The sequence below is a fragment of the Pinus tabuliformis genome, chromosome 7, assembly GCF_031772625.1.
Source record: "Pinus tabuliformis cultivar Carrire ecotype Pingquan chromosome 7, CPIR1, whole genome shotgun sequence".
Classification (NCBI taxonomy): domain Eukaryota; kingdom Viridiplantae; phylum Streptophyta; class Pinopsida; order Pinales; family Pinaceae; genus Pinus; species Pinus tabuliformis.
The window spans coordinates 1,429,032,771-1,429,059,611 of NC_142293.1; the positions used below are offsets into that span (position 1 = coordinate 1,429,032,771).

General features: G+C 42.9%; 1 protein-coding gene across 1 annotated transcript in view; it reads left to right on the forward strand.

Moving 5' to 3' along the window:
* Window positions 1-440: 440 nt before the first annotated feature.
* Window positions 441-26,841, forward strand: part of LOC149253043 (uncharacterized) — a 188,094-nt gene continuing 161,693 nt past the window's right edge. The window contains exons 1-2 of the mRNA XM_089454350.1: window positions 441-1,255; window positions 1,378-1,561. Coding sequence (XP_089310476.1) covers window positions 509-1,255; window positions 1,378-1,561 — 931 coding nt within the window. The 5' untranslated portion in view covers window positions 441-508. The remainder of the gene's footprint in view (window positions 1,256-1,377; window positions 1,562-26,841) is intronic.

Sequence of the window (26,841 nt, forward strand, 5' to 3'; positions counted from 1 at the left end):
TCTCCTATTGAAATCAATCAAAGATGTTGGTCCGAATAATGTGGTTCAAGTGATCACAGATAATGCAGCAAATTGTAAGGCAGCAGGAAAAATTATTGAGCGTACTCATCCACACATCTTTTGGTCTGGGTGCCTGGTTCACACATTGAACCTTTTGATGCATGATATTGTGAAACACAAAGATTGTGGGTGGATTGCTGAGGTTTACAGGAAAGGGAAGCAGCTCATTAAATTCATCACAGGGCATACAAGGGTAAACTACTTCTATGGCACTTACTCCAAGTTGCAATTGCTTAAAATTGCAAAGACAAGATTTGCTAGTTATTACCTCACCTTTAGGCGGCTAGTGAGGGTGAGACAAGCTTTAACTAATCTGGTGTGTGCTGAAACATGGGATGAAATTAACACTGACACAGATGGTGCTAATGTAGTCAAGGACACTGTTCTTGACAGTTACTTTTGGTCACAGGTTAAATATGTTTTGCAATTCACCAAACCAATTTATTACATGATCAAGTTTGCAGATTCAGATCGACCAGTAATTGGGGAGGTGTATGAGCAAATGGATAGCATGTTGGGGCAGATTAAAGACATTGTTGAGCCTAGAGATACCACCTTGTACAATTATATTCGTGAAGAGGTGCAAAACCGATGGGAAATGCTAAATATTCCATTGCATGCATTAGCATATGTTTTGACACCTAAATACTATCATCCATCATGGCTTTCAACACCAGCACCTGGGGGGGGAAGCAGGAAAAAACCACACCAAGATAAAGAGGTTCACGAAAAATACATGGCTGCATTGAGTAGATTAATCCCTGATGATGAGGAGGCTGCATTGGTACGGAGACAGGTGAGCAACTATACGCTCAACACTGGTCCATTTGGGAGCATGCATGCAATTCAAGATCGAGAGACTTTTTCTGCTCTTGAGTGGTGGAACATGCATGGAGGGGGTACTCCACTTCTACAGAGTTTGGCATTGCGGGTGCTATCACAGGTGGTAAACACTTCTTCTGCAGAGAGGTGTTGGAGCTCTTATTCTTTCATCCACAGTGTTAAAAGGAACAGGTTGAATTTAGACCGGGCAGAGAGCTTGGTTTATGTTCATTACAACTTGCGATTGTTGTCCCATTACTATGAAGATGCAAAGTCTAATAAAGACTTGTTGATTTGGGACAAGAATCCAGAGGAGCCCAATTTGGAGGATGGAGTGTTGCGACTAGAGCAATTAGAGGATGCTCTTATCCAGGTATGTCCATTGTGGTATGAATTTTCCAATTTTCCCTTATAAAGCATTTCTCTAATTCATGTTTTTAATTTTTTTGTTAACTAGTGTTTTTTTTTTTGCATGAATTTTTTGAGCGATTCTAGGATGATGATGACCGTGTTGATATGCCACCACCCCCACCCCCATCTGGTCCCTTGGTTCCTAGGTTCCATGGTTCAACACCAACAGCAGGGGGTTCTTCTTCATCAGTTCCAGTGCCACGACTTACACAAGGACCATCTTCTTCATTGCCACCACGTGGAGTCCCGCCATCACGTTCTATTCGTGGTGGAAGGAGGAGAGATTAGTAGATATATTCACAATCTACTTCTTTTTGTCATAGATTACTCATTAGACTTGTAGACTTGTGAATTTGAATTTTGAACCTTTTTGGCTTGGCGGTGACCAAGTGACATATTTTGTAAACATTATTATTTGAATTTTGGACATGACAAATGTTGACAGTTGCTCACTTGCTAGATAAATCATAATATGCTCTATGTTTTATGTTTTATAATATGCTTAAATGTTTTATGTTTTATAATATGCTTAAAAATTTGATGTATGTTTGTAATAGCTAGAATATAGATGATTGTTGTACATACTAGTAACTACAATGGAATCATGGATGCCATATCTATCTTGATTTATGCAAAAATATGCATGTTTTCATGTCTTCTACAATTAATTTGGTATTTGGGATGTTTGTTTTGAGTATAAATGCAAAAAAATATAAAAAAAATATATATATATATAGCAGACGCTTCCGCGGACGCTTCGCTTCCTAGATTTTTGGAAAATGACGCTTCCGCGCTCCCGCTTCCGCTTCCGCTTCGCTCCCGCTTCGTGCAACATTGGTTTGTCGATCTACCATTTACTAGAGGGACTATCCAAGGTTCTCCAATGCATGCTTTAATCAAATTTACAAATTCAGAACTGAAACCAAATGCAGAAAGAACTTGGAGAAGCAAGGAATGTCTTACTCTATCGAAGGCATTCGCCATATCCAGTTTGATGAGCATACCTTGCTCTTTGCATTGGTGGCTAGAATGGATGATTTCCTGCACCAGTATCACATTGTCCAGGATATGCCTGCCTTTGACAAACCCTCCTTGATTGGGAGAGATGACTTTTCCAACAAAGGTTTTATTCTATTAGCAAGTAGCTTGGTGAGAATTTTGTAGGACGCGTTGCAAAGCGAGATTGGTCTGAATCTGACGAATGTCTCCAGGTTGGCTTCTTTGGTAATTAGGGCTAGGAAGGTGGAGTTTGTGCTTCCTCCCACTTTAACTTTTCGAAGGAATCCTTTGATCATTTGGTACAAATTAGCCTTGATGATATCCCAGCAGAGTCTATAGAAGTGTATTGAGAATCCATCAGGTCCTGGGGCTTTCTCTGGTTCCATCTTCCATAAGACATTGCTAATTTCTTCTTCATTGAATGGCTTCAGGAGAGTTGCATTGTCCTCCTCGTTAACCATCCTTGGGACGTGCTTGAGGAAGTCTTGTGCTTCCTCATTATCCTCCACGCCTTCTTCTTTGAACAGCAGCTGAAAATGAGAGGTTGTCGCCTCTTTTATCAGAGTTGTGCCTTTAAGAACAGTCCCATCTGGCGAGGTAATTTCAGCAATGTGGTTTCTTGAGAGGCGGGTTCAAATTTGCTTGTGGAAGAAGGTTGTATTCTTGTCTCCAGACACAAGCCAGAGATTGCGTGACTTGAGCCTCAAATATTCTTCCTCTTCTCTAAATGTCTGGAGGGTGTTGATTTGGTGTTCTTGCTCCCTATGAATTTTTGCTCTAGTTATGTCTTGGGTCTCCAGGCCCATTTGGAGATCTAGCAGCTGCTTTGTGCTCTGTTTTCTTTGGGTAGTGGGAGAGACTGTGGGCTTTTTTATCCATTGCTTCAGGGCTGTTTTGGTGGCTTTTATCTTTTGCTCCCAAACATAGCTGGGTGATCCAAGAACATGAATGGACCATGCCTCATTCACTGTATCCAGAAACCCTTCTTTGTTTGCCCATTGTGGGCTGAACCAGAAGAGGATTGGTCCCAGGTTTTCTTCTTCTTCCATCAAAAGGAGGATGGGTTTATGGTCTGAGTTCCACTTTGGTAGAATTTTTGTGGAAATGATCATCTTCTCGGAGAGAAAGGAACTCTAGAGAAGGAATCTATCGAACCTGGCTGAGATATGCTCCTCCCCTATTTTGTTATTTGTCCAGGTGTATAGCCCTTTTTCTAGCTTGAAATCCATTAAATCCCATTGTTGAATCAGGTTTTCCACTAAGGGGAGGAAGCGATCCCTGCTGTTGGTTCCTCCTCTTTTTTCCTTTGGGTCTAGGATTAGATTGTAGTCTCCGGCAATAATTATATTATTGAGGGAGTAAGCTTCCAAAAAATCAGTCAGGGTTTGCCAGCATTGTTCCTTTTCTACATAGAGGACAGGAACATAGAGATTAAAGAGAGCAATGTTTATCTTACTTGATAGGTGTCGGAGTTCAGTGTAAATCCAGTGTTGCGTCTGAAAGGAGCTCTCAAGCTGGAATTTGTCAGCCTCCCAAAGAGTGGCTAACCTGCCGCATGTACCTCTAGCACTTACCGCTTTTCCAGCTTTTGTTTTCCATTTTGCTTTGTTGAGTTCCAGAAGGGCTTCTCCTTCTATTTTAGTCTCTTGGAGCATGAGGATCTCGGGAAGTTCTGACTTTAATAGGCTCTTGACTGCTTCAGCTTTTGATGGGTTCCCCAGTCGATGGCTTGTAGAAGACCATGAACTCAAGTGCAATGCATAGGTGGCAGAGACACAAGGAACTATAGCACACAAGGGCTTGACACAATGGCCAAGATGGCACAGGTTGCCGAAGCCTCAGAGTGGCTACAGATGATCATGCCGCAAGAAGTGTTCCGTGTTGGGCATGATTAGGTCGCTACAAAACATTGTAGCCAACAAGGAGTCACTACGTAGGGGATATGCCGCAACAGGGTATGAGTAGAGATGTTGACAGAGTTCAGTTGGTAGAGCATGGTACGAAGGTCAGTACCAGTAATGAAGCCAACATCATTAGCGTAGGTCAACCGTCAGAGGGAGAGAGGCAAATCATACCAGTTGGGGGATTGGCAGTAGACTTTGTGGGTGTCTCAAAGGACCGATAAAGACCCATAGCAGTGCTAAATGAACTTAGCACAAGAGCTATGGCAAGAAGCATTCGAGTGAAAGAACAAGGAGCAGGAGGCGCTGAAGGTTGAGCAGCTAAGAGGGAGACAACCTTTAGGTTCAGGTAGGGAGGAGCAACCAACAGATTCCTCCAAGTCTGTCCAGAGGATCTCGTGGTGCGAGATGACTTTACAAGATGTTTAAGAGCAAGAGGCTTCTAGGAACAACGCCAAGCCAAGTTGGACTTCAAGGGTCTTTCCAAACTAGCTAACAGAAAAGGCTTCCATTTTAGAGTGAGCAGCCAAGGCAGAAGATACTAGTGATAGTTCTAGGGGGCAGAAGTACCTCCCTCGCTAAGAGGAAGTGTTGATTTTTGTAGATCAAGTAGGTACTTCTGCACAGGCCTTGTGTCTAAGTATGCAGAAGTCGCTCACATTCTCCTTAAAACACTTGCTCAAGTGTTAGAAAGTTGCTAATGTAATTTAGCATAAGTCTGACTTACGAAAAAACACATATTAGTATGTTAGCTTATTAAGCTGAAAGAAACTTAGGAAAAGTAAAGCATTTTTCTTTCGTGATTTTGTTTTAATCTTAGCCGTTGATCTCGAGTGAGGCGAGATCTAATATTGGTCGTTAAATAACTTTGAGATTAAGGTTAGGGATTTAAATCAATGTAAAGTTATAAAAGCAAGGCTAGGGAGCGGTAGAAGACACACCATAAAGCAACATTAGCCTCAAGAGGAGAAGTGTGATGCTCTAGAGTGCCGGATCTTGATCTCGAGTGAGGTGAGATCTAATATTGGTTATTAAATAACTTTGAGATTAGGGTTAGGGATTTAACTCAATGTAGAGTTATAAAAGCAAGGCTAGGGAGTAGTAGAAGACACACCATACAGCAACACTAGCGTCAAGAGGAAGAGTGTGATACTCCAAAGTGCCTAGAGATCCAAATCTGCCAAGGAGATTGAGCACCAATCTAGGGCAGATCTGCTAGATCAGATCTAGGGCATTTGTGTTTTTGTATTTTCTCAGTTGGGCCATCATCCCAGGATGGGAGCTCAAGTAACTTTGGATTATTAATGAAAAACAGTGATTGGGCATGACATGTTAGTGTCATTGTGAATGAGATCATTATATTCGCTTCCGCTGAATTTTATTGTGTTAGGTTTACAAGAATTCTAACAGGAATCAACTCTCCAAGATGATTAACGATTTAGTTCCACAAAGCAAAGACATGCATAATGATAGGACATTAATCACATTTATTTTGCAAATTCCATTTATTTCCCTAGTCTGAGTCATACTCTCCACCTTGCCAAGTCATTCTTACGTCTGAGTTGTGAGACTTAATTTAAGTATCTCCACAAGTTGAACCAGAGATTAAGAAGGGTTTCAACACCAATTTATTACGAGATGGGCCAGCCTGTTTCTGCTACCATAAGAAGGGTTTCAACAACACTTTATTACTAAATGGGCCAGCCTGTTTCTGCTACCAACTTCAACAAGATATGATTAAGAAGGGTTTCAACACCACTCTATTACTATACAGGCAAGCCTGTTTCTACTACCGACTTCAACACCACCCTGTTACTACACAAGCAATCCTATTTCTAATATCAACAAGTCACCCGTGAGTCTTGACTATAAATAAATTTTGAAGTTAAACACAAATTTTAGATAGCAGTTTCATTGGAATGAAAGAAAAAACAATGAACGTTCCAATGAGCTATTCAAAGAAAGTATGTCGTGCAACCAAAAAAATAATAATAAAGAAATGATATAGCTTTGGAACACAGACAGTGGTTTGAAATTGCCTCGAGACGCTTGCTTTGACTGAAAATTTAGAACAACAGATTGATCTGTCCTTAGACTCTTTATTTACAAAATAGGCCATAATGGCATAACCACTGTTGATGGACTATTAACATTCCGTGATTTTATTGGACTTGCTTCCATGTAATGCAACTCAAATTGCAGTGGGGAATTAGGAAAGAGAGTTGGATTTGCACAAAAAAACACATGTAATTGCAGTGGGGAATTAAGAAAGAGAGTTGGATTCATGCAAAAAAAACATGTAATTGCAGTGGGGATAAGAAAGAGTTGGATTTGCACAAAAAAAAATCTAATTGCAGTGGGGAATTAAGAAAGAGAGTTGGATTTGCACATAAAAAAACATGTAATTGCAGTGGGGAATTAAGAAAAAGTGTTGGATTTGCAAAAAAAACACGTAATTGCAGTGGGGAATTAAGAAAGAGAGTTGGATTTGCACAAAAATAACATGTAATTGCAGTGGGGAATTAAGAAAGAGAGTTGGATTTGCTCAAAAAAACATGTAAAAATTACTAAAATAGTTGTTGGTTAATTCAAGGAAAAGGTTAAAGAAAAGGGAGGCAGTGGGGAATTAAGAAAAAGAGTTGGATTTGCACCAAAAAACACGTAATTACAGTGGGGAATTAAGAAAGAGAGTTGAATTTGCACAAAAGTAACATGTAATTGCAGTGGGGAATTAAGAAAGAGAGTTGGATTTGCTCAAAAAACATGTAAAATTTACTAAAATAGTTGCTGGTTAATTCAAGCAAAAGGTTAAAGAAAAGGGAGGCAGTGAGGAATTAAGAAAAAAAGTTGGATTTGCACAAAAAAAACACATAATTGCAGTGGGGAATTAAGAAAGAGAGTTGGATTTGCACAAAAATAACATGTAATTGCAGTGGGGAATTAAGAAAGAGAGTTGGATTTGCTCAAAAAAACATGTAAAAATTACTAAAATAGTTGCTGGTTAATTCAAGGAAAAGGTTAAAGAAAAGGGAGGCGGAGTTTGTCGTATTTTCAAATTGATAGAACAATTGAGGACAGTAGAAGATGTTCTGCAGTGAATTTTTATTATGATATTAATGATGTTATGATGTTGAGATACATTTGAATCGTTAATGCCTTTTAATTTGAAGATTCAAGAGAACCCTTTTGACATAAGAAAGAAGGAAAAGCAAGTGGTTGTGAACATCAGACATATTCCTTCCAATATGTAGTCATTTATCCTATGACATTGCAGTGCAGAGAATCCAACTACAAAAATGGCAAATCCTAAATGAGCTGTACACCAACAATGAATATTTCACCTTTCTCAGTAACAAAGTACTGAAATATGGAGGTGCCTGGGCAATACACGCATACCAAATAATCATTATAAACATGCACTTTCTAAATCAGGATTTAATTTTTATATATGGCATTGCACAAAACACATAATCAGAACTAAAAATATGCACACGTACCCACGTATGCCTTCCAGATTGAAACCTCGTATCTTTCATGAATCATCAGGCAACGACAGTGATCGATAAATGGATCATTTATAAATATGCTAATCAGAACAAAATAGATCTCATCCTTTGACATTAAAAATTGAATTACTAAGTGCAGTGTCACAGTGAAGAATTAACAATAATCATTGCTAAGATGCTTGGAAGTTGATAAAAAGAAAAATGCACAGAAGTTGGACTAGAACCTCATCATTTATATACACTTGCTTTGACTGAAAATTTAGGTCCAAAGTTCAAACCAAATCCGTAAATCTACTGCCAAAAATTTTCCTGCACCACAGAAAAACAAAAATCAGTTAGGTAATGAACACAACAGCAAGGCATAAATTCACGTATATATAACACCAAAAACAGGCATAACACTGAATCACAAAAGCTAACATTCTGAAAGCCTCCATTATCGTGCCAAAATATTTTTTTTCTTGAAATTTCTTTGTGCAAGCTGACTAGATTAATAATGCTATGGAGTGACGTGGTCGAGGGCAATTTAAAAATTTCCGTTAAAGAGGGATGAGATGGATAAACTTAAGGAGGGATGAGATGGATAAACTTAAGTGAAGGGAAAACGTCCGTTAGCTCTCATTAACGGTTCAAAAGGAAGGAAAAGCATGGAAAAGCTGTTCAAAAGGAAGGAAAAGCATGGAAAGGGAAGGAAAAGCATAGAAAAGCTGTTAACAGTTCAAAAGGCAACAAAAGCATGGAAAAGCTATTAGGAAAAATATCCGTTGAAAGAAAGTCCAAAATCTTAGATAAGAAGTTGGTTATATATAGCAAGCCTTGCAGGCTTTCCATCATTTATTGGAGTATTAGCTTCAAAGACGCAACTTACCTGCTCAACGCTCTTCTGGGTCATGGAGATCAATGCTCTTGTGGATCATGAAGATCAGTGCTGCTCGTAAAACAATTTGATGTACCTACAGGGCTGCTTTTCTTCTAATTCCAGGTATTTATTTCCTCTATGTTGTGCTTTGTTCTGCTCTAATGCTTCCTCCAACCTTGCCTTATGGCTCTGCTCTTATGCTTCCTTCAACCTTGCCTTATGGCTCATTGATGTTTTATTGTTCATTAAATTCGTATTACCCTCCTCCCTCCACCTGTTTTCCATTTATTTGCATTAACTTATTTCCTTTGCTTGAATTCACTGTTTTAAGCTTGTATAAAATCTTGGAAGCTTCTATCTGATGGGAACCATGATAGATAGATCGACCTCGGTTGGTGAAACCCAATCCAAACCCTCTTTGAACCCTAAACATCCTTCTTCTTGTAATTCTGGTGCTTTGCTCTTCTTCGTTCTTCAACCAACCATGAAAGAAACCCGTAGTCGTCTTGAGGTTGAGCTTGTTGAAGCCCTGCATCGGCTCCTGCCAACAAATTGAATCACCCTCTCTTTATCTTCTTCATTACTTTAACCCCCTGCATCTGTATCCACCTGTTATTAATTTTAGTATTTTCTTTCTAATAAATTTAGTTCTTTCTGTCTCTGTCTCTGTTTTTTTTCTACTCAAACCCAAGCATTGTTTGCTTGAATCTATTCTTGAATAAACTCATCGAAGATTTTGTTCAAGGGCAACTCAAACTGAAGCAGCCCTTCTTCCTTCTGTGTCCGTTTGGTTTAACATGAACCCCTCTCTCTGTCCTCCTTCCTTACTGTGCCTGTCTCATTAATTGACATCGGAAACCATCTGCCCTCTGTCCTCCTTCCTTGCTTTGCCTGTCTCATTATTTAACATCAGAAACCATCCTTACTTACTTTGCATGTCTCATTAATTAACATAAACCTCTCTGTCTTACTTTGCCAATTGCCATTTCCAACCGCCAAGATGCACAAACTCAAACAGAACATGATGAACCCCGCTCTCTCTGTCTGTGTCCATCTGTCTCGTTACATTTCATTTGAACCGCCAATTCCCATTCCCAACAGTTGCTCCAGGACACACGCCAACCATTCCCAACAGTTGCTCCAGGACACACGCCAACCATTCCCAACAGGTTTGCTCAACCCACACACGACACACGCCGCTGTTAGAGAAAATTATAATTTCGATTTAGGGGTTTTGATAAAAGTCAATTGTCTTTCATTTTAAATCAAAATGAAAAACAAATTCTATATATTTTTGGGAATGCTTAGAATTTATCGATATTAAATTTTTTAAATGTAGTTTACGGAGATATTTGTTTATTTATTTATTTGACATGGTATAATATGCTATATGCATGTGTTTGTTTATGGTAATGTCTATTTATCTATTTTTGTATTTATTGTAATTGAAGGTAATGTTATAATATGTAATTGGTAATGTTTATTTGACATGGTATAATACGCTATATGCATGTGTTTGTTTATGTAATTGGTAATGTTTATTTATTTAAATTTCTTATTTAATGTAATTGAAGGTAATGTTATAATATGTTATTTGTATTGTAATTGAAAGAGATGTTGCTAAGAAGGTGGGTGGGAAGAGGGAAGAGTAGGGGAGGAGGTGGTGGGGTGAAGGGAAGGAGAAGGTGGCATGAGAGTGAGAGAGGGAGGTGGGGTGGATGAGAGGGAGAAAGGGAGTGGTAGTTGGGGAGGTGGGTTGGGATAGGGAGGAGTGGTTTGGTGGGGAGGGAGGTGGGGTGAGGGGCAAGGCGAAGGTGGAGGGAGGAGTTGGGGTAGGAGGTGGTGGGGTGAGAGGGAGAGGGAGAGGTTGGGGATGGAGGTGGGTGTGTCGGAGGGAGAGGGGCAAGGGAGATGGGGTGCGAGGGAGAGGGAGAGGGTGGCTGTGTCGGAGGGAGAGGAGGGGAAAGGGAGATGGGGTGCGAGGGAGTGGGAGAGGGAGAGGGAGTTAGAGGGAGGAGGAGAGGTGGGGTGGATGAGAGGGAGAAAGGGAGTGGCAGGGGGAGGTGGGACAGGGAGGAGTGGTTGGTGGGGAGGGAGGTGAGGCAAGATGGAAGAGGAAGGTGGTTGGAGAGGGGGGATGGAGGGTAGGTGGGATGAGAGGGAGAGGGAGGAGCATGGGGTGAGGTGGGGGAGGGAGGAGGAGGTGGGGTGAGAGGGAGAGGTTGGGGATGGAGGTGGGGGAAGGTGGAGGGTAGGTGGGGTGAGAGGGAGAGGGAGGAGTGTCGAGTGAGGGGAGGGAGATGAGGGGCAAGTGGGAGGTGGAGTGGGGTGTTGGATGTGAGGAGGTTGTTGGAGTGGGGTATTGGAAGGAGGTTAGAGAGGGAGAGGGAAGAAGGTGAGGGAAGCTAGAGGGAGAGGGAGGGTTGTGGGTCGAAGTAGAGGGAGGGGTTGGAGGGAGGGGTTGGGGCAAGGGGAAGGTGGAGTGAGGTGTTGGAGGGAGGCGGTGGTGGGGTGAGAGGGAGAGGTTGGGGATGGAGGTGGGGCGAGGTGGAGGGTAGGTGGGGGGAGGAGTGTGGGGTGAGGGGAGGGAGATGAGGGGCAAGTGGGAGGGGGGTGTTGGATGTGAGGAGGTTGTTGGAGTGGGGTATTGGAAGGAGTTTAGAGAGGGAGAGGGAGGAAGGTGAGGGAAGCTAGAGGGAGGTGTAGAGGGAGAGGGAGGGTTGTGGGTCGAAGTAGAGGGAGGGGTTGGAGGGAGGAGTTGGGGCAAGGGGAAGGTGGAGTGAGGTGTTGGAGGGAGGAGGTGGTGCAGTGAGAGGGAGAGGTTGGGGATGGAGGTGGGGCAAGGTGGGGGGAGGAGTGTGGGGTGAGGGGAGGGAGATGAGGGGCAAGTGGGAGGTGGAGTGGGGTGTTGGATGGGAGGAGGTTGCTAGAGTGGGGTATTGGAAGGAGGTTAGAGAGGGAGAGGGAGGAAGGTGAGGGAAGCTAGAGGGAGAGGGAGGGGTTGGAGGGAGGAGTTGGGGCAAGGGGCAAGGGGAAGGTGGAGTGAGGAGTTGGAGGGAGGAGGTGGTCGGGTGAGAGGGAGAGGTTGGGGATGGAAGTGGGGGAAGGTGGGGTGAGAGGGAGAGGGAGGAGCGTGGGGCGAGGTGAAGGTAGGGTTTGGTGGGGTGGCGTGAGGGGAGGGAGAGGGGTGGCGTGAGGGGAGGGAGATGAGGGGCAAGTGGGAGGTGGATTGGGGTGTTGGATGGGAGGAGGTTGCTAGAGTGGGGTATTGCAAGGGGGTTAGAGAGGGAGAGGGAGGAAGATGAGGGAAGCTAGAGGGGGGGGCAGAGGGAGAGGGAGGGGGTGCGTCGAAGTAGAGGGAGGGGTTGGAGGGAGGAGTAGGGGCAGGAGGGGAAGTGGGGTGAGAGGGAGAGGGAGTGACAAGGTGGGGAGAGGAGGGGTGAGAGGGAGAGGTTGGGGAGAGAGAGAGGGGGGAGTGGCTAGGGGGAAGGAGGTGAATTATGAGGTGGGGTTAGATGGAAGACGGGGGTGGTTGTTGGAAAGGGAGGAGGAGCGGAGAGGTGGAGGGAGGGGTGGAGGGTATGTGGGATGAGAGAGAGAGGGATGAGCGTGGGGCGAGTTGAGGGGAGGGGAGGGGAAGTGGGGTGAGGGGCAAGGGGAAGGTGGAGTGGGGTGTTGGAGGGAGGAGAAGGGGGAGGAGGTGGTCGGGTGAGAGGGATAGGTTGGGGATGGAGGTGGGTGGGAGGGAGAGCAATGGGATGGGATGGGGTGGGGTGGGACTCCTATAGGGAGGAGGAGAGGTGGGGCGAGAGGGAGTAGCTTGGGAAGGGTGGTGACTTATGGGGTGGGTTGAGATGGAAGAGGTGGGGGTGGTTGTCGAAGAGGGAGGACGAGGGGGAAGTTGGATGGAGGGGCAAGTGGGGTGGAGTGAGGGATAGGCGAGAGGTGAATGGAGGGGTTGCAGGGAAGGGAGGTGGGATGAGAGGGACAGGGAGGAGTGGTTGGTGGGGAGGGAGGTGGAGAGTGGGGAGGTGGGGTGAGATGGAAGAGGGAGGTGGTTGGAGTGGGAGGTGAGGGAGGGGTGAAGGTGGGATGAGAGGGAGAGGGAGGAGCATGGGGCGAGTTGGGAGGAGGGGAGGTGGGGTAAGGGGAAGGTGGGGTGCGATGGAGCGAGAGGGAGTGGCTGGAGGAGGGAGGTGACTTGTGGGGTGGGGTGAGATGGAAGAGGTGGGGGTGGTTGTCGAAGAGGGAGGACGAGGGGGAAGTTGGATGGAGGGGCAGGTGGGGTGGAGTGAGGGATAGGTGAGAAGTGAATGGAGTGGTTACAGGTAAGGGAGGTGGGATGAGAGGGACATGGAGGCGTGGTTGGTGGGGAGGTGGGGTGAGATGGAAGAGGGAGGTGGTTGGAGTAGGAGGTGGAAGGGGGGGTGGAGGGTAGTTGGGATGAGAGGGAGAGGGAGGGGCGTGGGGCAAGTTGGGGGGAGGGGATGTGGGGTAAGGGGAAGGTGGAGTGGGGTGTTGGAGGGAGGAGGTGGTGGGGCGAGAGGGAGAAGTTGGGGATGGAGGTGGGGGAAGGTGGAGGGAGGGTAGGTGGGGTGAGAGGGAGAGGGAGGAGTGTGGGGCGAGGTGAAGGGAGGGGTTGGTGGGCTAAGGGGAGGAGGAGGGGGAGACAAGTGGGGTGAGGGGAGGGAGATGAGGGGCAAGGTGGAGGTGGAGTGGGGTGATGGATGGGAGGAGGTTATTGGAGTGGGGTATTGGAAGGAGGAGGTTAGAGAGGGAGAGGGAGGAAGGTGAGGGAAGTTAGAGGTAGAGGGAGGGGTTGGAGGGATAGTGGGGGCGGGACGGGAAGTGGGGTGAAAGGGAGAGGGAGTGACAAGAAGGGGAGAGGAAGGGTGAGAGGGAGAGGAAGGTACAAGGGAGGTGGAGTGAGAGGTAGAGGGAGGAGGGGATGTGGGGTGGGGTGAGAGGGAGAAAGGGAGTGGGTGGGGGGGACAGAGGTGAATTATGAGGTGGGGTGAGATGGAAGAGGGAGGAGGAGGGGAGAGGTGGAGGGAGGGATGGAGGGTAGGTGGGATGAGAGGGAGAGGGATGAGCGTGGGGCGAGTTGGGGGGAGGTTGTTGATTTGTGTAGCTTGGGAGGTACTCCAAGCCTTAGGGTTCAGGGTTTAGAGGGAAAAGCACCACAAGGGTCACTTGTGGGTGTGGGACCCAAGTATGGGGTTTTTCACCCATCGTGATTTAAGTTGACTAGTAATTATTGGTTTTCAAGTCATGTAAGCTTGATGTAAAATTTAACCAATATATATGTCTCTTCGTGAATTTGTGGAGCCCTCATGTTGTGTATAAATATGAGGTGAATTGGATTCATTTGAAGCATCCAAGAGTGCAACATATCCTCCAAGACAAAAACTCGGTGGAGAGAAGGAGGCACTAATCTAGTCACAGGTCTGAGGAGTTGTTCTAGGGCCGAGGTGCTAGGCTACTAGGCCGAGGAGCTAAGGGGCATTACATTTTTGTTTGGGGTGACTTTTTGGGCTAGTTGGAGGAGGTTTAAGGCTACAACAAGTTGTTGTGCTAGGTCGCGTGCCATATCAAGCAGTTAAAGCCTATTTAAGGGCAGCGTTAAGGTGGACAGTGACCTTAAAGAGTAGTGTGGCATGGGAGATGCCTATCCAAGGTAGGCCACAACCCTTGAGGGCTTAAATTACTGACTGCGTGGAGGATTGAGTGTTGTATTATGTGTCCTAACCAAAATTGCAGGAGCAGTAGTGCAAACAATTGTGACAACAATATTTTTTGGAGGGATGTTGGGTCAAAGGAGTTGACAAGTTTGGATCTTGATTGTAGCAGCCTGTTAGTGCCATGTGGATGATCTTCTAAGGACGGAGAGAGTATTCCTAGGAGCATAATTGAAAGTGACGTGATTGGGTGCCATTGATCTAATTGGAGGGTAGTGTGTTAGCTACCCAAAGTAGCCCTAGAGTAGCAGACAAGAAGGACGTTGTTGGTGCGTGGTTGGGTGAAGATTGCAACCTTATGAGTAGCTCATTGATAGACGAAAGAGGCTACTAGAAGGCAAATTGGAGCTTAGGTATTGGTCAACCTAGAGAGTAGTTTGATGAGCTCTTGTACATGCAGCAGAAGTGACTTACAAAATTGTTAAGTGGCAGCCCTCTTGGAGTCTCGATGTGGAGGCCTTGATGGACTAAGGCACTACTAGTGAGTAACTCTGTCTTAAACGCAAGGACTGTTAGCTTATTTAGCAACTTAGATAGATCCATGAATCAGAGAGAAACTGACCGCTTCATTATGCTATTTCAGAGAAAGGAAAACACAAATAAAATGAGATTTACAAAGAGGAAACATATTGTGCATTTCCGTGATTGGAATCACGAGGGAGTTTCACTAATACTTGAAGGGTCCAAATAACCGATCCATTTACATTTGGCAATCTATCGCTCAAGTCCTTCATGAACAAGCTTCATAGAACCAAAGTGGAACCACAGAATTTGGACCACTCTAGCAGAAGTGACTTACAAAATTGTTAAGTGGCAACCCTCTTGGAGTCTCGATGTGGAGGCCTTGATGGACTAAGGCACTACTAGTGAGTATCTCTGTCTTAAACGCAAGGACTGTTAGCTTATTTAGCAACCTAGATAGATCCATGAATCAGAGAGAAACTGACCGCTTCATTATGCTATTTCAGAGAAAGGAAAACACAAATGAAATGAGATTTACAAAGAGGAAACATATTGTGCATTTCCGTGATTGGAATCATGATGGAGTTTCACTAATACTTGAAGGGTCCAAATAATTGATCCATTTACATTCGGCAATCTATCACTCAAGTCCTTCATGAACAAGCTTCATAGAACCAAAGTGGAACCACATAATTTGGACCACTCCAGGTGTAGAATTTCGGAAACCCACCTTATTAAGAGTCTCTTCCCCCTATTTATACAGAGAAGGGAGGCTTTGAATCAACATTTACAAAATATCTCAGCCAAGTCCAATTGTTTGATTGACTAGCTGTTTTGACCTACGATAGCTCTACTGCCCAAAAATGATTTCCAAGGATTTGATTCCGTTCTTGAAAACAAACGGAAATTACAGAATAATGAAAAGAAAAGGAAAATAGAAAGATGATGGAGGAAGTATCCCTTTGATGTTCCTATGAAGGTCCCTGATCAGGCCATGTCTTTGTCATAATGAGTCCCTCTAGCTGCTTAGTTGGTCCTTGTCTCTTTTGCTTGAATTGCCTAAATCGCTCATTCTTCAAAACTTGGAGTGGTCAACTATCAGTTTTAATGCCACAGTACAGAAGCAGAGGACGCCTGGGCAATACTTCATCTTCCCTCTACATGGAGCACCATGTTGGATCATCAAGTCCTCCCGAGCTTCCATCTCTCCATTTACTTTGTATTCTGTTTGAATACCATGTTGTTGGATATACGTTGAAAAATACCCTCACCGTCCCATTAAGCGGAAGTGAAATAGACATTTTAATGTTCGTTGATCTGGGCCGTTGATGCGGGCCCATTGGTATCGCAATTGCAATATAGGAGAGGGCCTTTTTACCATATTTCATAGTGCTTGCCGATTGTCTGGACGTGAAACTTCAATAAAGCACGATACATAAAATATCACATCCGGGAGGGTTCTCGCACATCACAATTGCAAGTTGGAAGGGACTTCGGCGCACTTTGACTTGTGCGATATCGCAATTGGCAGGGGAAGGAATTATCGCAATTGGCAAGCGGAGGAAATATCTCAATCGATGAGGCTAAGGGGGGACTTACGATATGATAATCGGCGAGGAACTTTTGCGGTATGCGATATCGGTGGAGGAGGGATCTTATCGCAATCGGCGAGAAGGAGTGGTGACGGGACTTGGATTTGGCAATCGACAGAGAACTTTTGCAATATGCGATATCGGCGGAGGAGGGATTTTATCGCAATCGACGAGAAGGAGCGGTGATGGGACTTGGATATGACAATCGACGGGGAAATTTGCGATATGTGATATCGCAATCACAAAAGTTAAAAAGGGAGATGGGCGAATATGTATCATAAAAAGGGAAGGGGCCGATAACGATTATGGTTTGTGGGTCTCATTGCTTAAAAAGGGTTTTGACATGATTTTTGAATGTTTTAAAACATTTCAAAGGGGAATGGGAAACACGGCTAGAGTTAAAAATGGGTCACTGCGGCTAGAGTTTAAAAAACAAAGGAAAGAATGGGGTTTGTGAAAGAAATGGTTTTAAGAGAATATGGAAATTTCTCCAAAACAATTTAAACTGGACCTGTTCTTCCTCCTTTAATCTCCAATTTGCAAAGCACAACAACCTCTTTCATAAAAGTAGCAGATAGATGCAAATGATTAATCAAACTAAAAATTATTTCTAGGGTTTATCATGGATAACATATGGCTTGGAGGCTAGCTCCAAACATCTTTGTTCTTTTGCCCTCTTTGTACAACTGGAACTCTCTTTTGCAGCGAGTGACAACAAGAGGGAGAGGGAGGGGGTTGGGTGGAGGAGGTGGATGGAGAGGAAGCTAGATGGCAGGTGGGGCAAGGGGGCGAGAGGATGGAGGGGTAGGTGGAGGGAGGGACAAGTGGAGGATAGGTGGGGTGAGAGGGAGAGGGAGTTGCATGGGGTGAGAGGTGAGAGGGAGAGGGAGGTTTTGGGAGGATGGGAGGCAAGGTGGGAGGAAGATGGAGGGGCCAGGGGGGAGGAGAAGTTGGGTGGGGTGAGGGGTGGTAGGGAGGTGGAGTGGGGGGTTGCAGGGAGGGGAAATGATGAGCATGGGTGAGGTGGGATGAGATGGAGAGGGAGGCGTAGGGGAGGGGAGGCGAGTGAGAGGGAGAGGAGGTGAATAGGGGTTGGGGAGAGAGGGAGATGGAGGTGGTTGGTGGGGACTTGATGGGGTGGATGTGCTTTGATGGAGTTGAGGTTGGACGACATTAATGATAGGGGCTTCCTTTACCGGGTCTTCTTCATGGATCTCTCCCTCTTCTTCTTCGACCATATTTTCCTCTCCTTCAATCATTTTTTCTTTATGTCCAGGAGTTTTTATATCAACGTTTGGCTCCCTCCTACTCGATATCATCCTGGGAAAAAGTTCCAAATGGATTGGCCTAAGAAGAGGCACCATGTTGAGCTAAAGATTTGGAGTTCTTGATCTCGCCTTTCCCTCGATTTTCCCCCCTTTTCTGGGTGTGTCATTGATTTTCTTGTGTAGAGGTCATTCCTTCTCCAATTTTAGCCTTATAGTTTTAACAGTCACAGGCAAAGGGCTCATATTCATGAAAATTCTAACACTTAAACAAAAGTTTATGATAGTTAAGAGGTTGGATATGTTTCCATGCTCCTTGGGTCAAAACGATCTCAAAGGGGAGATCTTTCTCAAGGTCCACTTCTACGCATATTTGGCACATGCAAATTGTTGGTGTTTCAGTTTCATGTGATCTAGAAACCTTCCTACACCATTTCTAATGCCCTGCAAGCATTCATCAATCCAACAAGCCCACAAGGGAAAGTGAGGAAGTTTGACCCAGACAAGGACGATGGTAGGAATATCCTCATCTAAATTGAATTTCGGGGACTAGGCGTTCATATACATTCACCTTGATCCAAAAAATATGGCCCATTCTGAAACACAATATCTTTATCGTCCTTACACTCGAGGAGAAAGACAAAGTGGCCATTGCCCACTGCAAATACAGCTAGATTTCCTTTCATCATGGATTTCTAGGCTTTGTCAACCCATTGTCTGATCGACTTGGGTGAGGGCCACATGCCCATGAATTTCCCAACCAAGGCTCTGTTAGAGAAAGTCAAAAAGGTCTTTCGAAAGACCAAATGGAGAGTGACAAATGGAATATTCTCGACCTTTCTAACAAATTTCTTCTAATGCTGCTTTGGCCTGGCATTGGTTTTAAGCATTGAAATTAGAGCACAAAAGGCAACCTCCTCATCACCAGGGGAGGGGCCCCTCTTGGGCCCGGAGCCATTAAGAAACAACAAGGAATACACTAGTAAAGCAAAAGGATAGGTGTTGTGATGCATTGATTGCAACATGGGGCACAACTAAATATTAATAAACTTGTCACTTTGGTTGCACCACGTAATTTCAAAGTAAATAATATCATATATTGGATTAAATTTACTACCTAAACTAAAGGTATCATGGAAAATGTTTAGTAAGCTAACAATTTTAATATATTAAGGGTGTGCCATTGATTTTCTTGTGTAGAGGTCATTCCTTCTCCAATTTTAGCCTTATATTTTTAACAGTCACAGGCAAAGGGCTCATATTCATGAAAATTCTAACACTTAAATGGAAGTTTCTGATAGTTAAGTGGTTGGATATGTTTCCATGCTTCTTGGGTCAGAACGATCTCAAAGGGGAGATCTTTCTCAAGGTCCACTTCTACGCATATTTGGCACATGCAAATTGTTGGTGTTTTGGCTCCGTGTGATCTAGAAACCTTCCTACACCATTTCTAATGCCCTTCAAGCATTCATCGATCCAACAAGGCCACAAGGGAAAGTGAGGAAGTTTGACCCAAACAAGGAAGATGGTAGGAATATCCTCATTTGAATTGAATTCCGGGGACTAGGCGTTCATATACATTCACCTTGATCCAAAAAATATGGCCCATTTTGAAACACAATATCTTTATCCTCCTTACACTCGAGGAGAAAGACAAAATGGCCATTGCCCACTACAAATACACCTAGGTTTCCTTTCATCATGGATTTCTAGGCTTTGTCAACCCATTGTCTGATCGACTTGGGTGAGGGCCACATGCCCATGAATTTCCCAACCAAGGCTCTGTTAGAGAAAGTCAAAAAGGTCTTTCGAAAGACCAAATGGAGAGTGACCAATGGAATATTCTCGACCTTTCTAACAAATTTCTTCTAATGCTGCTTTGGCCTGGCATTGGTTTTAAGTGTTGAAATCAGAGCACAAAAGGCAACCTCCTCGTCATTAGGGGGAGGGGCCCCTCTTGGGCCTAGAGCCATTAAGAAACAATAAGGAATACACTAGTAAAGCAAAAGGATAGGTGTTGTGATGCATTGATTGCAACATGGGGCATAACTAAATATTAATAAACTTGTCACTTTGGTTGCACCACATAATTTCAAAGTAAACAATATCATATGTTGGATTAAATTTACTACCTAGACTAAAGGTAGCATGGAAAATGTTTAGTAAGCTAACAATTTTAATATATCAAGGGTGTGCCATTGATTTTCTTGTGTAGAGGTCATTCCTTCTCCAATTTTAGTCTTATATTTTTAACAGTCACAGGCAAAGGGCTCATATTCATGAAAATTCTAACACTTAAACGAAAGTTTCTGATAGTTAAGAGGTTGGATATGTTTCCATGCTCCTTGGGTCAAAACGATCTCAAAGGGGAGATCTTTCTCAAGGTCCACTTCTACGCATATTGGGCACATGCAAATTGTTGGTGTTTCGGTTCCGTGTGATCTAGAAACCTTCCTACACCATTTCTAATGCCCTTCAAGCATTCATCGATCCAACAGGCCCACAAGGGAAAGTGAGGAAATTTGACCCAGACAAGGACGATGGTAGGAATATCCTCATCTGAATTGAATTCCGGGGACTAGGTGTTCATATACATTCCCCTTGATCCAAAAAATATGGCCCATTCTGAAACACAATATCTTTATCCTCCTTACACTCGAGGAGAAAGACAAAATGGCCATTGTCCACTGCAAATACACCTAGGTTTCCTTTCATCATGGAATTTTAGGCTTTGTCAACCCATTGTTTGATTGACTTGGGTGAGGGCCACATGCCCATGAATTTCCTAACCAAGGCTCTGTTAGAGAAAGTAAAAAATGTCTTCCAAAAGCCCAGATGGAGAGTGACCAATGTAATATTCTCGACCTTTCTAACAAATTTATTCTAATGCTTCTTTGGTCTGGCATTGGTTTTAAGCGTTGAAATCAGAGCACAAAAGGCAACCTCCTCGTCACTAGGGGGAGGGGCCCCTCTTGGGCCTAGAGCCATTAAGAAACAACAAGGAATACACTAGTAGAGCAAAAGGATAGGTGTTGTGATGCATTGATTGCAACATGGGGCACAACTAGATATTAATAAATTTGTCACTTTGGTTGCACCACGTAATTTCAAAGTAAACAATATCATATGTTGGATTAAATTTACTACCTAAACTAAAGGTAGCATGGAAAATGTTTAGTAAGCTAACAATTTTAATATATTAAGGGTGTGCCATTGATTTTCTTGTGTAGAGGTCATTCCTTCTCCAATTTTAGCCTTGTATTTTTAACAGTCACAGGCAAAGGGCTCATATTCATGAAAATTCTAACACTTAAACGGAAGTTTCTGATAGTTAAGAGGTTGGATATGTTTCCATGCTCCTTAGGTCAGAATGATCTCAAAGGGGAGATCTTTCTCAAGGTCCACTTCTACGCATATTTGGCACATGCAAATTGTTGGTGTTTCGGTTTTGTGTGATCTAGAAACCTTCCTACACCATTTCTAATGCCCTCTACGCATTCATCGATTCAACAAGCCCATAAGGGAAAGTGAGGAAGTTTGACCCAGACAAGGACGATGGTAGGAATATCCTCATCTGAATTGAATTCCAGGGACTAGGCGTTCATATACATTCCCCTTGATCCAAAAAATATGGCCCATTCTGAAACACAATATCTTTATCCTCCTTACACTCGAGGAGAAAGACAAAATGGCCATTGCCCACTGCAAATACACCTAGGTTTCCTTTCATCATGGATTTCTAGGCTTTGTCAACCCATTGTCTGATCGACTTGGGTGAGGGCCACATGCCCATGAATTCCCAAACAAGGCTCTATTAGAGAAAGTCAAAAAGGTCTTTTGAAAGCCCAGATGGAGAGTGACCAATGGAATATTCTCGACCTTTCTAACAAATTTCTTCTAATGCTGCTTTGGCCTGACATTGGTTTTAAGCGTTGAAATCAGAGCACAAAAGGCAACCTCCTCGTCACCTAGGGGAGGGGCCCCTCTTGGGCCGAGAGCCATTAAGAAACAACAAGGAATACACTAGTAGACCAAAAGGATAGGTGTTGTGATGCATTAATTGCAACATGCGACATAACTAGATATTAATAAACTTGTCACTTTGGTTGCACCACGTAATTTCAAAATAAACAATATTATATGTTGGATTAAATTTACTACCTAAACTAAAGGTAGCATGGAAAATGTTTAGTAAGCTAACAATTTTAATATATTAAGGGTGTGCCATTGATTTTCTTGTGTAGAGGTCATTCCTTCTCTAATTTTAGCCTTATATTTTTAACAGTCACAGGAAAAGGGCTCATATTCATGAAAATTCTAACACTTAAACAAAAGTTTCTAAAAGTTAAGAGGTTGGATATGTTTCCATGCTCCTTGGGTCAGAATGATCTCGAAGGGGAGATCTTTCTCAAGGTCCACTTCTACGCATATTTGGCACATGCAAATTGTTGTTGTTTCGGTTCCGTGTGATCTTGAAACCTTCCTACACCATTTCTAATGCCCTTCAAGCATTCATCGATCCAACAGGCCCACAAGGGAAAGTGAGGAAGTGTGACCCAGACAAGGACGATGGTAGGAATATCCTCGTCTGAATTGAATTCCGGGCACTAGGCGTTCATATACATTCCCCTTGATCCAAAAAATATGGCCCATTTTGAAACACAATATCTTTATCCTCCTTACACTTGAGGAGAAAGACAAAGTGGCCATTGCCCACTGCAAATACAGCTAGGTTTCCTTTCATCATGGATTTCTAGGCTTTGTCAACCCATTGTCTGATCGACTTGGGTGAGGACCACATGCCCATGAATTTCCCAACTAAGACTCTGTTAGAGAAAGTCAAAAAGGTCTTTCGAAAGCCGAGATGGAGAGTGACCAATGGAATATTCTCGACCTTTCTAACAAATTTCTTCTAATGCTGCTTTGGCCTAGCATTGGTTTTAAGCGTTGAAATCAGAGCACAAAAGGCAACCTCCTCGTCACCAGGGGGAGGGGCCCCTCTTGGGCCCAGAGCCATTAAGAAACAACAAGGAATACACTAGTAGAGCAAAAGGATAGGTGTTGTGATGCATTGATTGCAACATGGGGCACAACTAAATATTAATAAACTTGTCACTTTGGTTGCACCACATAATTTCAAAGTAAACAATATCATATGTTGGATTAAATTTACTACCTAAACTAAAGGTAGCATGGAAAATGTTTAGTAAGCTAACAATTTTAATATATTAAGGGACCCATTCCTTACTGATGTAATACCACATCGTCTAAATTTCATATTTTGTATCTCTCCATTTTGTAATTTAGTTAACCTTTTTTAATTGAAACAAAATAAAATACATTAAAGAGCATCTTTGAAATATTTTTCCTGTGGAAAAATCATAACTGTCTATTAATTATAAAAAGTTACATACGTAGATGCACATAATGCATTCTTTTATTGTCCCAAGATGCACCACTCAAGAAGTTGGTGCCCATATAATCAAACCAAAAAACTAAAAAAAAAAAATGGGGCTAAGCAAAAGAGCTTAGTCACCCTTTTTTTTTTAATTCTTTTCGCCATCCTCCTTGATGAGGAGTGGTTGTTACAATAATTAGTTGGTTCTCTTCTGTCTGCCTCGGATGTTCCTAATCTGAGTCTGAGCTCCCAGATGTATAAGGATGTTTGAATCCTCCTATCTCCTTCTCCTTCGACATTTCTTGGCCTGAGTGTCCTTCTACTCTTGGATTTTGCGAAATTGATACCATTGTTCCGTCCTGGTTCAATTCTTTATTTTTTTGAAGATGTATGTGGCTTTGGGATTTCCTCAGTGATGGGGATTCCCAGGTCCTCCTCTTCCTCTTCTTCATCAGGTTGTGGTGTTGGGAATTGCCATCCCATAGGGTTTTTCACAGGTTTTTTTTTCCCTCCTAGGATCTTTCTTTGCCAAAGGACATGTGGTTTGTAGATGTCCAGTTTGAAGATAAAGACGACATCTAAATGTTGTGTTCTCATAATCGAAGAACTGGGTCCAGCATTGGTTGTTGTGTGTCAGAAGGATACGGTGTAATGCCCCACTTAAATCTTATCCTGCAAATTTTATTAATGTTTACGTTATCTGAAAATATTGAGAAATATTGGTCTAATATAAAATTCATGATTTATATTATTCAAATTCCCAACTTACCTTCTCAAATTGAATCTTAGGTAGGATATGGTCCCCTTTCATTATTTCAAATAATATTTATATTCATCTCACATTTCCCAATGTACCTTCACATTTATTAGGGAGAAGACATGGTCCTCTCCAACTCATTATCAATATATATATTCATCTCACATTCCCCAATGTACTCTCACATTTACTAGGGAGAAGACATGGTCCTCTCCATTTAATTACATTTTACATTCCCCAATGTACCCTCACATTGACTTGGGAGAAGACATGGTCCTCTCCAACTAATTATCAATATATATATTCATCTCACATTCCCCAATGTACCCTCACATTTACTTGGGAGAAGACATAGTCCTCTCCACTTAATTATCAATATATATATTCATCTCACGTTCCCAAATGTACTTTCAGATTTACTTGGGAGAAGACATGGTCCTCTCCCATTAATTTCTCGATTTTATATTCATGTCACATTTGCAAATGTACTCCCAACTTTACTTGGGAGAAGAGAAGTCAACTGTAAAGATGGATGAGAAGTTAATGACATTAATGAGAGGTGGTTGAGATGGAGAAGAGAGGGAGGGTATAAAAAGGGAAGGAGGAAGGGAGAAAAGGGGATGTTGGGTCTTGCTTATGATTTTGGGGTTGGTTGTGAGTTTAGGATTTGCTGTGATTTTTGGAGACCTTAGGAACTTGTGGAGGTTTCTTGGGTTGTTGAGAGGAGGGAAATATTGTTCATCTTGGTTTGGATCATTCATCTTGGACACACACACTACATCTGGTTGGACTTGGGCTCGGAGGGCTAAGGAACTTGTGGAGGTTTCCTGGGATAGGAATTATTTCCTAGTTGGCTGGGAGGTAAATCCAGTTGGGTTAGTCAAGAGGAGTGTTCAACAAGAGCAGCAGCTCAAAGGCATCTCCACCAGCCATCGATACAGGTATTCCTCTATAGATTACTCATGTAAATTTATTAAAATGAAATGTTCACTATAAGTTATAAGAATTGCAATGTAAATGGTAAAATTTTCATTATTTAAAAGTCTTATAAGAAAGTAAATTATTGTCTCTTATCGCATTTAAATTCTAGAGAAATAGCTCTGTTAGAAGACCCTAGAATATGGCTCTTACACATGGTATCAGAGCTTTGGTTCAAAATCTGGACCCAAAGCCCACTAAACCCACAGTTTATACTTTCCACAAGTCTCTTTGTCATTTGATGAGAATCCCCACCCACGGCTACTGGCCTTTACTTATGCCAGGAGTCCGTATTCCATTCGCATTTAGTTTGACTCTGCCATTTCCTCCACCAATCCGATGGCTAGTCTGAGGAGTTTCGGTGTTTTATAGTTGATTTTTTTATTGCACTAGCCAATTATCTGAGAACAACATACGGATTACACTTTCTGCAAGATAAATCTGGGCAAGTGCGGTTCATAGAGAGACCAGCAAAGTCTAGCAGAGGTGGTCAAAGGTAAGCTGAGCTTCCTGTCTTCTGTGATTTTATTTTACCATCACCTTAAACTTGACCACAAATGCCTGGAAATTGAGAATCCTCGTGCAGATAGAGAAGACCCCGAGCCACTCCCGATATGATGTTGCAGCGCTTCTGCCCATCAAACTTATAGCATCTGTTTGCATCTGTATCCATACATATGCAGTGCACTAACCAATTATCATGACGGAACTATATATTTTGAAACAAAAATGCTTTTTTTTTATCAACACAAAAAAATGACACTGACTCACCGAATAACATTCTATCGAGGCTCTTATTCCGTAAGTACTCATAAACAAGCAACATTTGTTATATTTTGGCCACAAGTTTAACTTCATTCAGAAATTCTTTTCTTCCTGGAATAGATTTTATGGACAACTTCTTCACAACGATTTCTTTTCCGTCTTTAGTAATTCCCTGAAATGTTGATATAAAAAAATTACTTGTATGGCGATTTTTGTCATGGACACGGTGACAACATCCCACTGACTACTATAATTTAAGATTCTATAAACTGTTGGAAGCTTTCTTAGCCTATGTTACCTTGTATACAATGCCAAATCCTCCCTCTCCAAGCTTGTTATTTTCATAAAAAATTTATGTAGTAGCTTTCATTGTTTCCATCTTAAACACTATTTGCCTATCCTGATGGATTATTATGTCTTCTTCAGCTTGCCCATCACCTATAGAAAGAAATTATATAGCTAAATCAGAAAATACAGGGACCGATATGGAATGATTTCTTACTTTGGTAGGTCTCTTTGAAGAGTATCTGTGAAAATCGTTTTCGATGAGTAGTTTCAGACAATAGTCTAACAGAGCAGACTGTTCAAGCCTTCATATCTATTGTATCTTATTTTAACTGTGACAATTCATCATAGTAGATTTTGTACAGCCAGATAAGAGATATGCATTCTATGACACCATAAGGGTTGTGGTGATTGTGCAATAGATATGGGCAGGAGCAACACATATGCATCGGGTTTGACCAAATGCACCACTTGCTTTGGGCTCGGGTGAATATGATCAAATCCTCTGTCTAAACAAAGTGTTCTGTTACAACAGAAAATAAAGGCTATTTGACCATCCTACCAGTTCATATAATCAAATTAAATACCTTTGTGTCCTCCTCGAAAGATGGCAGCCTTCAATCTTTTCCCTTTCCACATAGGCATGCCAAAATGGCCATGGGACAATGGCACACCAATTAAAGCACATTCCAAATGATGCTCCCCTAAATTATAATCTACTCTGCAAATTATTTTCTTTCCACGTTTCTCGATGTAATTCGGCAGCCAACAGGCATTCCACCCAGGAAACACGCTATCTTCTCCCAATTCTTGCCTGCCCCAGGGTTTGTGGAGTCACGAACCACCAGGTGCGTTCCCAGATGCATCAATAGGAAAAGAGGGTAGATTTGCTCCGCCTGATTCCAGCCAAGGTTGTGCAATCTGCATAAAATTTAGACAACACCTAGTTTGCGTCTGCCACTGAACGATCTTAGAGTTACAAGAATGACAGACCGACTCCCGTCAATGAAGGACACAAGCAATATATGACCATTTCGAATAGT